The 13444-nt window shown below is 44.8% G+C and overlaps 1 gene segment (V, D, J or C); it reads left to right on the top strand.

Moving 5' to 3' along the window:
• The first annotated feature begins 377 nt into the window (after positions 1–377).
• LOC119960064 lies at positions 378–4370 on the top strand. The segment is given in 4 exon segments: positions 378–696; positions 895–1203; positions 2053–2361; positions 3922–4370. Coding segments are annotated over 4 exon segments (1329 nt in total).
• Positions 4371–13444: the final 9074 nt, after the last annotated feature.

Raw genomic sequence — 13444 nt, forward strand, 5'->3', positions numbered from 1 at the left:
ATTCTCAACTTTGCCGCTCACCTCAGGTGTGGTGGTCATCAGTTTAAATCACCACCAGTAAGCTTTCAAAAGGACAGACAGTCTCCGGACTATGGTACATTTGCATTTTATTTTACATGGTGGCTGAAATAATGGGGATGCACCATTCAGATGGATGGCATCAAAATGAGATTTTTGTCATGTGACAGAGACGGAGAAAGATGTGTGTTTCTGAAGAGGAGACAAAACAATGGTGATTCACAAGCAATAGTACTAATTGGAGCTTAAATGTGGATGTAGATTTTATTAGGAAAATGCTGGGATCAGTTCATAGTTCCAGACAAATTTGAAATTTATGTTTACTTAAAAATGACAAATCCCAGACTCTAACTTGTTCAATGAACCATTCTCCCCCAGCGACACCATCTCCGCCCACTCTCTACAGCCTGATCCCCTCCTGTCAGCAACACAGCACCGACTGCTCTGTGACCTACGGATGTTTGGCGATGGACTACTCCCCAGAAATCACCAGCCTTACCTGGAAGAAAGATGGGCAGCCGATCATCACTGGAGTTAAGAAATACCCGCCAGTGAGAAACAAGAAGGGAACCTACACCCTGAGCAGCCAGTTAACCATCACCGAGTCGGAGGGGGGATGCAGCAAAATCAGCTGTGAGGTTCGACACAGCGGCTCAGCCAAGAGCATTGAAATGACATGTAAGAGTTGTGGAATCTGTGAGAAACAGACGCTTTGACTATTTATTTACCTCTTTGGCCATAACACATTGACGGTGCTCTGCACAGTTCTGATTCCTGCGAAAAATAGTGACAACGGAGAAACTGTTAAAATATAATTAGTCATTTTATTCGTTCCAACATCTTCTTCAAGAAATGTCTAACTTGTGTTTCTTGAAGGTCAACCTGACATCCATCCAAATGTTCATCTCAACGTGAGTTCCAATGAAGAAATCTCAAGCACCAAATGTGCAACCATGGTCTGTTCAATCAACGATTTCCGTCCAAAGTCACTGACCGTGAAGTGGCTGAAGAATGGACAACCCATGGGGTCAGGAATTGTCACCTCTCCCACCTGTGAAGTGAACGGGAACTTCTCGGCGAGCAGTCGGCTGACAGTCTCCGCTGGGGAATGGTTCAGCAAACCGGTCTATACCTGCCAGGTCACTCATCAAGAGGTCACCCAAAGTCACAACATCACCGCGTCTGGTAAGAGACACAAACAGAGGAAACAATAAATCATCCTGCATTCTGAATTTAATCCAAATCAGAAATTTACTGAAGTTACTGCAAAGCACAGAATAACTTCTAATTTACTGCCATGTAATTTGTGTTTCATTCTGCTGTAAGAGCTGCATCAGGATTGATCACCATTCAGGATTTTATGAATATAGATATAAATGTATCCCAATAATTTGAAGTCATTTAGTGAGTGAGGAGAATCAATAAATTGAATTTATTGTCACAAATAGGCTTCAAATGAAGTTACTGTGAAAAGCCCCTAGTCGCCACATTCCCGCGCCTGTTCGGGGAGGCCGCTATATGAATTGAACCCGCGCTGCTGGCCTGCCTTGGTCGGCTTTAAAAAACAGCTATTTAGGCCTGTGCTAAACCAGCCCCTGGCGGACTTGATATCAGCTTTATCCTGAGACAGCTGGTTATATGTGAGAAGCAGTGGGTGTCTCAAAAACTTTACTGATAGAAACTCCGGGAGAAAGTGTTGGAAAGTTCATCCAACCTATTTATGGATCAGCCTCCAGTACTGCGCTCCTGAGATCAGGAATGGAATATTTGTATTGGGAATGCTACAATACTGATTCGTTAGTATGATATCGGGGCTGACTGTATTTCACAATGAGAATAGTTTTCACAAACCAAACTGGTTTTCCATTGTGTATCGAAGATTAAAGGCGATCTTTAGAGGTTGATACTTCGAAGTTGATTATTTCGAGGTTGATGTTTCGAAGTTGATTTATACCCATTTAGAATTCAGGCTGAATCCTACTGTCCTGATTCTGAAGATGAAACTTGGGTTGACTTCCATTTTTTCATTCACAGATTCTTCCCTTTGCACTGATGCCTCAGTAACAATACTACCACCACCAATAGAACAGGTCTTAATGGACGCGACGGTAACCTTAACCTGTGTCATTTCGAATGCTCCTTTTGGAGTCAACGTGTCCTGGAGTGAAGCAAAGAAGCCGCTGAAATCAGAGATCGCCGACCAGCCTGCGGCAGATACTGAGAGCGTGGTCAGCAAATTAAACATCTCGACACAAGCCTGGCTGAGCGGGGCTGTGTTTGACTGTGTGGCGAGCCATCAGGACCTGCCAACTCCTTTAAGAATTTCAATTCACAACAAAATAGGTGAGCGGTGAAACTGAAGCAATAAGTGAGCCATTGTGTCTATTTCGAGTGTCAGTGCAGCAGTCAATATTTAGCATTCAGTGTATTTATGGTCCATTCTGTTTGGTAATCCCACTAACTGAATCTCTGGGCATTTAGAGTTTAAGGGGGAAATTGATATGCGGATGAATGGACAATGAATTAAACGCAGTGATATTGGGTATAGATGGAGCGAGACCATAGACCACAAGACTTAGGAGCAGACGTAGGCCATTGGGCCCATCAACAGCTGTCCAGCCTTCAGTGAGATCATGACTGATCTGATGCGATAATCTTCAACTCCTCTTTCCCGCCTTATCACCATATCTCTTGACACTTTTACTGATTTAAAATATGTCCACCTCAACCTTGAACATACTGACCGACCCAGAATCTTAGGTAGCCTTCATTCTTCTAAACTCCAATAAGTAAAGCCCAGTCAACTTAACCTCAACCCATAAGAAAATCCCTCCATACTCGGGATCAACCTCGTGTCCTTCTCTGGACTGCCTTCAAAACCAATCTGTCGTCCTTAGATACGGGCACCAAAGCTATTCAAAGTATATCAGGTGTTGTCTAACTAATTCCCCAGTTTTAGCTAGTCTTCCCCATTGTTATATTCTACTCACTTTGAAATAAAGATCAGCATTCAATTTGTCTCCATATTACCTGCAGAACTTGCTTTGTGTGGTTTCTGCACGAGGGCCCCCAATTCCCCCGTTACTTCAGCTTTCTACAGTCTTTCTCCATCTAAATAATATTCCGTTATGTTCTTTCTTCCTCCTCCCAAAGTGTCTAACCTCACATTTTCCTTCATCATAGTCTATCTACCAAGTTTTTATTCAGTAACTTAAGCGGTTTCTGCCCCTCTATAGATTTCCTGTAATCCTCACCACTTGCCTTTCAATTTTGTCATCTGCAAACGTGGGAATCGTACATTCATTTATTGAACATAGTTTTGAAATTCATGTATATTACATCTACTGCCCTCCCCCCCCTCTCTAGCCTTCTAGTTATCACCCAAATAAGGGCAATAAATTTGTCAGGCATGATTTACCCTTCACGAAGCCGTGCTGACTCTGTTGATTAAATTGTGTATTTCTAAATGCTCAGCTATTAGATCCGTTATCATGGACTCGAACCGTTTTCCACTTACAGATGTTAAGGAAACAGGCCTATAGTTACCTGTTTTAACTCCCTCTCTTTTGAATAAGGGTGTTACATTGGCAGTTTTCCAATCCTCTTGAGGTAAGATGGGAGGAGCCTGGTGTGGAGTTTATACACCAGCACAGAACAGTTGGGCCGAATGGCCTGTTTCCCTGCTGTACACTTTCTGAAACTTTCTAATCCAATATCCGTAAATTCTCAGGGAAAAGGATTGTGTCCACCTCTGCTCCGAGCTGGGAAACCGGACAGATCCCAAAGTGGAAAATGGAAACCTTTAAAGTCCAACACAAAACACATTTCTCTCACATCTAACCCGCGGTTCCATTGTCTCCGGAATTCCCCATTTTATTGACATTTATTGTACATTTTCTGCAGATCCCAATCCGCGGGAACCGTCCGTCTCTGTCCTCCTGCCCTCGGCTGAAGACGTCTCCGCTCAGAGATTCGTCTCCCTCAGCTGCTTAGTGAGAGGTTTCTCCCCCCGAGAGATCTTCGTCAAGTGGACCGTCAATGACAAGCCGGTGAATCCCGGGAACTACAAGAACACCGAGGTGATGGCGGAGAACGGCAATAGCTCCTTCTTCATGTACAGCCTGTTATCCATTGCAGCGGAGGAATGGGCCAGCGGCGCTTCTTACTCCTGTGTGGTGGGACATGAAGCCATCCCCTTGAAGATCATCAACAGAATGGTTAATAAATCCAGCGGTAAACCGAGTTTTGTGAACATTTCCCTCGCTCTGATGGACACCGTTAATTCATGTCAATGAGAATCTATCAATTGCGTTTCGAACTAAAATAAAAATAATAAAGCTTTTTTTCCTCCACTTGTGATTTAAATGTGCAGCCGCTTAACTAATGGAGCTTCCACTTTGCTGATATTAGATCTGTTCAATGAGACCCGGATTTCTACAGGTCTCAGCCCCAAGTCTGATACAACCAGTGCTCCCAGCTCAGATACACCCTGGGTTAGAGACAGAGTAAAACTCATTCATTCCAGGATTCAGCAAAATATCTTCATTGTCTTTCCTCCCGCTGAGGAGAAATCGGACAATTTCCCACTTCAGACAAACAAACCCAGCACATTTAGATCTCGGTGTTCAAGCTTCTCTCATTGTCCATCCCTTTAAAATTAATGTCAGCTTTAAAATGCTGCATCACACCCACTGGGAACTGAATTGAGGGTCACACAGAAACATGGACCAACAATCTCCGTCAAAGAGCGGGGAAAGGGAAATTATTAGCCCTCTGTACCCAGACTTTCCCAACAGAGGCGGCGGGCCTTTAGTTACTCCACTGTACCCCCACTTCCACAACAAAGAGAGTGGGAGGGCCTTTAGTTAATCCACTGTACCCCACTTCCACAACAAAGAGAGTTTGGGAGGGCCTTTAGTTAATCCACTGTACCCCACTTCCACAACAAAGAGATTGGGAGGGCCTTTAGTTAATCCACTGTACCCCACTTCCACAACAAAGAGATTGGGAGGGCCTTTATTTAATCCACTGTACCCCCACTTCCACAACAAAGAGAGTGGGAGGGCCTTTAGTTAATCCACTGTACCCCACTTCCACAACAAAGAGATTGGGAGGGCCTTTATTTAATCCACTGCACCCCTATTTTCCCAACAGAGAGTGGAGGAGGGGCTTTAGTTAATCCACAGTCCCCCCACTTCCACAAAAAAGGAGATTGGGAAGGGTATCAGTTAACCCACTGTACACCCACTTCCCCTAGAAAGAGATAGGCGGAGTGACTTTAGTTGATGCACTGTACCACCACTCTCCCCACAGAGAGAGGCAGAGGGCCTTTAGTTAATGCACTGCACCCCCACTCTCCCCACAGAGAGAGGCAGAGGGTCTTTAGTTAATGCACTGTACCCCCACTCTCACCACAGGCAGAGGCGGAGGGTCTTTAGTTAATACATTGTACCCCCACTCTCCCCACAGAGAGAGGCAGAGGGTCTTTAGTTAATGCACGGTACCCCCACTCTCCCCACAGAGAGAGGCGGAGGGCCTTTAGTTAATACACTGTACCCCCACTCTCCCCACAGGCAGAGGCGGAGGGCCTTTAGTTAATACACTGTACCCCCACTCTCCCCACAGGCAGAAGCGGAGGGCCTTTAGTTAATACACTGTACCCCCACTCTCCCCACAGGCAGAGGCGGAGGGCCTTTAGTTAATACACTGTGCCCCCACTCTGCCAACAGAGAGAGGCGGAGGGTCTTTGGTTAATACACTGTACCCCCATTCCCCCCGCAGAGAGAGGTGGAGGGCCTTTTGTTAATCCACTATACTCCCACTCTCCCAACAGAGAGAGGCGGAGGGTCTTTAGTTAATCCACTGTACCACACTTCCCCAACAGAGAGAGGGAGAGGGGCATTAGTTAACTCACTGTACCTCCAGATCCCGAACAGAGAGGGGAGGGGCATTAGTTAAATCACTGTACCCCCACATCCCGAATTGAGAGAGGGGAGGGGCATTAGTTAACCCACTGTACCGCACATCCCGAACAGAGAGTGGGAGGGGCATTATTTAATGCACTGTACCCCCACATCCCGAACAGAAAGAGGGGAGGGGCATTAGTTAACCCACTGTACTTCCGCATCCCGAACAGAGGGGGAGAGGCATTAGTTAATGCACTGTGCCCCCACATCCCGAACAGAGAGGGGGAGGGGCATTAGTTAATGCACTGCACCCCCACATCCCGAATAGAGAGGGGGAGGGGCATTAGTTAATCCATTGTACCCCCACATCCCCAGCAAAGAGAGGGGAGGGGCATTAGTTAACCCCCTGTACACCCACATCCCGAAAAGAGAGGGGGAGGGGCATTAGTTAATGCACTGTACCCCACTTCAACAACCGAGAGGGGAGGGGCATTAGTTAATCCACTGTACCCCCACTTCAACAACAGAGAGGGGAGGGGCATTAGCTATTCCACTGTCTCCCCACTTCACCAACAGAGAGAGGCGGAAGGGGCAGTAGTTAATCCACTGTGTCCCCCTTTATACAAAAAAGAGAGGGGGATGAGGCATTCGGAAATGGCCTGCACCCTAACTCTCTAATAAAGCGGAAGGGACATTAGTTAACCACTGTAACTCCACTTCCACACCAATGCGTGGGGAGTGCAGTATTTAATACACCGTATCCCCACTACCCCACCTAATAAAGGAGGGGAGTTTGTTAACACATTGTAACACACTTTCCCAACAGGGAGAGGGGGAGGGACATTCGTTAATCCGCTGCACCCCCACTTCGACAACAGAGAGAAACATAGAAACATAGGAATTACAGCACAGAACAGGCCCTTCGGCCCACGATGTGGTGCCGAACTTTTGTCCTAGATTAACCTATATCCCTACTTCACCCACAGAGATGGGGAGGGCATTAGTTAATCCACTGTACCCCCACATCCCGAACAGAGATGGTGAGAAGCATTAGTTAATCCACTGTACACCCATATCCCCAGCAAAGAGAGGGGAGGGGCATTAGTTAATCCACTGTATCCCCACATCCCGAACAGAGATGGGGAGAAGCATTAGGTAATCCACTGTGCACCCACATCCCCAGCAAAGAGAGGGGAGGGGCATTAGTTAATCCACTGTACCCCCACATCCCGAACAGAGATGGGGAGAAGCATTAGTTAATCCACTGTACACCCACATCCCCAGCAAAGAGAGGGGAGAAGCATTAGTTAATCCACTGTACCCCCACATCGCGAACAGAGATGGGGAGAAGCATTAGTTAATCCACTGTACCCCCACATCCCGAACAGAGATGGGGAGAAGCATTAGTTAATCCACTGTGCACCCACATCCCCAGCAAAGAGAGTGGAGGGGCATTAGTTAATCCACTGTACCCCCACATCCCGAACAGAGATGGGGAGAAGCATTAGTTAATCCACTGTACCCCCACATCCCGAACAGAGATGGTGAGAAGCATTAGTTAATCCACTGTACACCCATATCCCCAGCAAAGAGAGGGGAGGGACATTAGTTAATCCACTGTACACCCACATCCCCAGCAAAGAGAGGGGAGGGGCATTAGTTAATCCACTGTACCCCCACATCCCGAACAGAGATGGGGAGAAGCATTAGTTAATCCACTGTACACCCACATCCCCAGCAAAGAGAGGGGAGGGGCATTAGTTAATCCACTGTACCCCCACATCCCGAACAGAGAAGGGGAGAAGCATTAGTTAATCCACTGTACCCCCACATCCCGAACAGAGATGGGGAGGGGCATTTTTTAACCCACTGTACCACCAATTCAACTAATCCAATCCTCTTATCCGTATGCTAAAACCGATTCCCCATAATCCAAATCCAGACTGGTGATTGAATTCTCCCTGGGTTTCCATTGTTCTTTCCTGAGGCATCTCCGCGTATTTTTGTATTAGCTCACCTGATGTCAGTTTGCAACTCACAGAAAACACATTTACAAGCAGCAAGTTCACCATACTCTACATCGTTACCAATAATACCCACAACTGGCAAAGCTACAGGCAGCTGATACAAATACACATACACACAGTTAAACAGACTTAAACACGACACATACATAGACCCCCTCCCCCACAAATATATACACATGCACACAAACACACACATAGACACACACAGAGAAACACATACATGAACATACACCCAAGGTCACAAATTCGATCCCGGCTTTGAGTCACTGTCCGTGTGGAGTTTCCACATTCTACCCGTGTTTGCGTGGATTTTGCCCCCACAACCCAAAATATGTGCAGGCTAGGTGGATTGGAGACTCTAAATTGCCTCTTAATTGGACAAAAATGAACCACACATATATTGTCACAAGAACGCACGCGAACGTGTACAGAAATGCACAAACATGCACACAAACACAAAAAAACACACGTTTATACTCACACAGACACACTGGCACATACACACACAAATATACGTACAGAATCAAGCACACAAGCATACACAAACATACACATATACCCACATGTTTACAGAGATACACAAAGGTGCAAACGCAAACATATAAAACCAGACAAGCAGACTAACATCAGAATATGAAACACCAATGTAACCAATAACATATACAATCGCACAATTTCATGACGACAGAAGTATAGAATTAAGGACAGAGACAATAATCCACATTAGCACACTTATGGGTACACATAGACACATGTCCGCAGACTCGTACATAAGTTAACATGAATGTACATTGGTGCACATGGAGACATCAATGCACAAGTAATAGATAGTTAATAACAACCATCAACGCATACATAGTACTGCTGCCTCCCAGCGCCAAAGGTCAAGTTCAATTCCAGCCTTGGGTGACTGTGTGGAGTTTGCACGTTCTCTCGTGTCTGCGTGGGTTTCCTCCGGGTGCTCCCGTTGCCTCTCACAGTCCAAAGATGAGCAGGTTAGGTGGAGTGGCCATGCTACAGTGTCCATTGCCCCTTAGTATTCAAAAGGTTAAGTGAGGTTATTAGGTTATGAGGGTAGGGCGGGGGCGTGCACCTCGGTCGGGTGTTCTTTCAGAGGGTCGGTGCAGGCTCCATGAGCCGAATGGCCTCGTTCTGCATGGTCCGGATTCTACGATGATGATTCTATGATGTAACACACACGCTTATCCAGCCACAAACATTAAGACACTGACATGCATGTTGAACACGCAAAAGGACACAATAACACACACTACTAGGCAGGAAAGGATAAACAAATATTAACACAGGCAGTAATATATAAACATAGACTTCAACACATAAACATACACAATAACACACTCATACTAAGGCAGCAGAGAAGCGCAGTGGACAAATTCGATCCCGGCTCTGAGTCACTGTCCGTGTGGAGTTTCCACATTCTACCCGTGTTTGCGTGGATTTTGCCCCCACAACCCAAAATATGTGCAGGCTAGGTGGATTGGAAACTCTAAATTGCCTCTTAATTGGACAAAAATGATTGTGTACGCTAAATTTATGAAAACAATAAATAACACATTCATATACACATTGATAGAAGATAAACAAAGTATACATACAGGCGCTGACACACAAATACACAGATCAGTACTCATTAGCACATGAACACACACAATGCCATTTTTACATACATCTGGACACACAAAAGAAGAGTATCGCAAAACATGAGATCCTCATCCACACAGACACAAATGCTAAAGAACAAACACAAATTTCAGGCAAGTGGCGGCATGGTGGCGTAGTAGTTAGCACTGCTGCCTCACGGCGCCGAGGACCTGGGTTCGATCTTGGTCCTGGGTAACTGTCCGTGTCACGTGAGTTTGACCTCCACAATCCAAAGATGTACAGGGTAGGTGGATTGGCCACGCTAAATTTCCCGTAAATTGGAAAAATAAAATTACAGAGATCGGTTGTTGAGCGTCACGAACTCTACAGTAGTTATGCAATGAAAAATATATTAGAGAATGAATGATCAGATAAAGAAAATTAAATGAGAATATTAACAATATATCCTAGATTAATAAACAATTTAACATATTTATTGGGCTCTATCCTCGTAGATACCACAGACCACACCTGGACTGAAGACTATGAGGATGATAACGGAAACATCTGGACAACCGCTTCCACATTCATCACCCTGTTCGTCCTGAGCATTTCCTACAGCGCTGCAGTCACTCTGGTGAAGGTGAGAAGATTCAATCCACTCACACATCAAACTGATAGAAGCCTTTTAAAAACCCAAAATGTTTGATTGATTAAAAACTTTAACATCAGTGTCCCAGATCATAAACATCTGCTTCATCATTTTCTCTCTCTTTTACAGATCAAGTGATCGGTTGACGTTCGGACGCTGTAGATTTACCTCAGCTGTTTATTATGATCTGTGTGTGACAGAAATACAATATCTCCTCTAGGTGACTCTAACAGTAAAATTCTCTGATTATTATTGTGCATCTGTAACTGAGACAATCATGGACAGTATTTCTGTTTTCAGTTTGAAATGTACGAGCTATAATTGTAATATAATTGTAGCTAATAATTTCTCTCAATGTCATGTCTAAATAAGTAACTTACCTCGTTCACTGTTTAAAAAGGGGGGTATGCAGAGAGCAGGAAATTATAGGCCAGTGAGCTTAACTTCGGTAGTAGGGAAGATGCTGGAATCTATCATCAAGGAAGAAATAGCGAGGCATCTGGATAGAAATTGTTCCATTGGGCAGACACAGCATGGGTTCGTAAAGGGCAGGTCGTGCCTAACTAATTTAGTGGAATTTTTTGAGGACATTACCAGTGCAGTAGATAACGGGGAGCCAATGGATGTGGTATATCTGGATTTCCGGAAAGCTTTTGACAAGGTGCCACACAAAAGGCTGCTGCATCAGATAAAGATGCATGGCATTAAGGGTAAAGTAGCCTCATGGGTAGAGGATTGGTTAATTAATAGAAAGCAAAGAGTTGGGATTCATGGGTGCTTTTCTGGTTGGCGATCAGTAGCTAGTGGTGTCCCTCAGGGATCCGTGTTGGGCCCACAATTGTTCAGAATCTAAATAGATGATTTAGAGTTGGGGACCAAGAGCAATGTGTCCAAGTTTGCAGATGAGACTAAGATGAGTGGTAAAGTGAAAAGTGCAGAGGATACTGGAAGTCTGCAGAGGGATTTGGATAGGTTAAGTGAATGGGCTAGGGTCTGGCAAATGGAATACAATGTTGACAAATGTGAGGTTATTCATTTTGGTAGGAATAACAGCAAACGGGATTATTATTTAAACAATAAAGTATTAAAGCATGCTGCTGTGCAGAGAGACCTGGGTGTGCTAGTGCATGAGTCACAGAAAGTTGGTTTACAGGTGCAACAGGTGATTAAGAAGGCAAATGGAATTTTGTCCTTCGTTGCGAGAGGGATCGAGTTTAAGGCTAGGGAGGTTATGCTGCAATTGTATAAAGTGTTAGTGAGGCCACACCTGGAGTATTGTGTTCAGTTTTGGTCTCCTTACTTGAGAAAGGACGTACTGGCACTAGAGAGTATGCAGAGGAGATTCACGAGGTTAATCCCAGAGCTGAAGCGGTTGGATTACGAGGAGAGGTTGAGTAGACTGGGACTGTACTCGTTGGAATTTAGAAGGATGAGGGGGGATCTTATAGAAACATTTAAAATTATGAAGGGAATGGATAGGATAGATGCGGGCAGGTTGTTTCCACTGGCGGGTGAAAGCAGAACTAGGGGGCATAGCCTCAAAATAAGGGGAATTAGATTTAGGACTGAGTTTAGGAGGAACTTCTTCACCCAAAGGGTTGTGAATCTATGGAATTCCTTGCCCAGTGAAGCAGTTTAGGCTCTTTCATTAAATGTTTTTAAGGTAAATTGTTTTTTAAAGAAAAAGGGATTAAGGGTTATGGTGTTCGGGCCGGGAAGTGGAGCTGAGTCCACAAAAGATCAGCCATGATCTCATTGAATGGCGGAGCAGGCTCGAGGGGCCAGATGGCCTACTCCTGCTCCTAGTTCTTATGTTCTGGTGTTCTTATGTTCCTTATATAACTGCTGCCTTACCTTTATTTTGAGCTCATGTTCTCTCTTTCTGGTGTCTGTTACAGTTGTACATACATTTGGCAGCTCAGACGGCATGTCTTCTGTTCTCAGAGTAACTCTCAATCGTTATGTTCTCTTTTGTTAACTTCAAAACAAACTTTTGTGTAATATTCTCTGTGAAATTTTAATAAATATTGAATGAAAAATGAAGAAAGTAAGACTTTGCTGAACTCCTTCCTCTAAGGTCCATCGGCACCGCTCCTTTTCCCCGATAATACAGTTGTCTCCCCTTTCCCAGACAGATATTTCCCACCGGTCCTGTCTGGGATGTGTCTGAACTCAAGGCCCCTCAGTGAAAGAGCCATTGCGCCACCATGCCCATCCGGGTTAAGTCACCTTCACCTTTGCCTTTTTATGGTAAACTCCAGAGACAGAATTATTTCACAGCTGAAGAATTCCACAGATTCACTACCCTCTGATGGAAGAATGTCTCCACATATCTGTTCTAAATGTCTTAGATTATGCCCTGTCCTGCTAGACTCTTCCACAAGAGGAAACAAGATGATTTTTCAGGCTGTGTAACTGGTTAAAGCTCTTTCCACAGTCAGTTCACTGGAACACTCCCACTCAGGTGTGTGTGGGTCTCGGGGCTTTTCCAGTCACACTGATGTTTGAAATCTCTTCCCACAGTCAGAACAGACAAACACATTGACAGTTTGTGATATTTAGATCCTAATGAATTGAGTGACTGTCAGATCTTGATGTTATATTTAGTTTGAGTTGCCCAGCTACCAATCCTCCCGTTCTGATGTCTGACAATGAAGTTTACAAAAATGATCACTGTATGAATGGGATAGAAATTCACAACAGATGATTCTAGTTTCTATCGAACCTTCTTTCCTCTCTTGCTTTCCCCAAGCATGTGGTCCAGTCAAACTAAAAGACCAAAATCAGCGAGAAGTCCCAACAAAAGTGTAGGGAACCTTCCTAACGGAACCAGAATATTGTTCCCAGTGTCTCTGCAACACTCTGTCCGCTGAGGTATCCACTGGTTGTGTAAGGTGTCAAACATTCCAGTGGATACCGCATGCTCCCTCTGCAGGGCCACTGGGAATAGACAAGACCACGGAACAGAAGTCAGCTGCCAGAATAATCCCCACCCCCTCCATAATAATAATAATTTTTGTTGTCAGAAGTAGGCTTACATTAACACAGTAGTTAAGTTACTGTGAAAAGCCCCTTGTCACCACATTTTGGCGCATGTTTGGGCACATAGAGGGTGAATTCAGAATGCCCAATTCAGAATGCTCAACAGTGGTTTTATTTCCATCATCCATTCTATAAGGCGGACGTATAACCCCGAAATTGCACTGTATTTCTACAATCACTGGTAGCCAGATCAGCCC

This window comes from Scyliorhinus canicula, unplaced genomic scaffold (genome assembly GCF_902713615.1).
Source record: "Scyliorhinus canicula unplaced genomic scaffold, sScyCan1.1, whole genome shotgun sequence".
Lineage (NCBI taxonomy): Eukaryota > Metazoa > Chordata > Chondrichthyes > Carcharhiniformes > Scyliorhinidae > Scyliorhinus > Scyliorhinus canicula.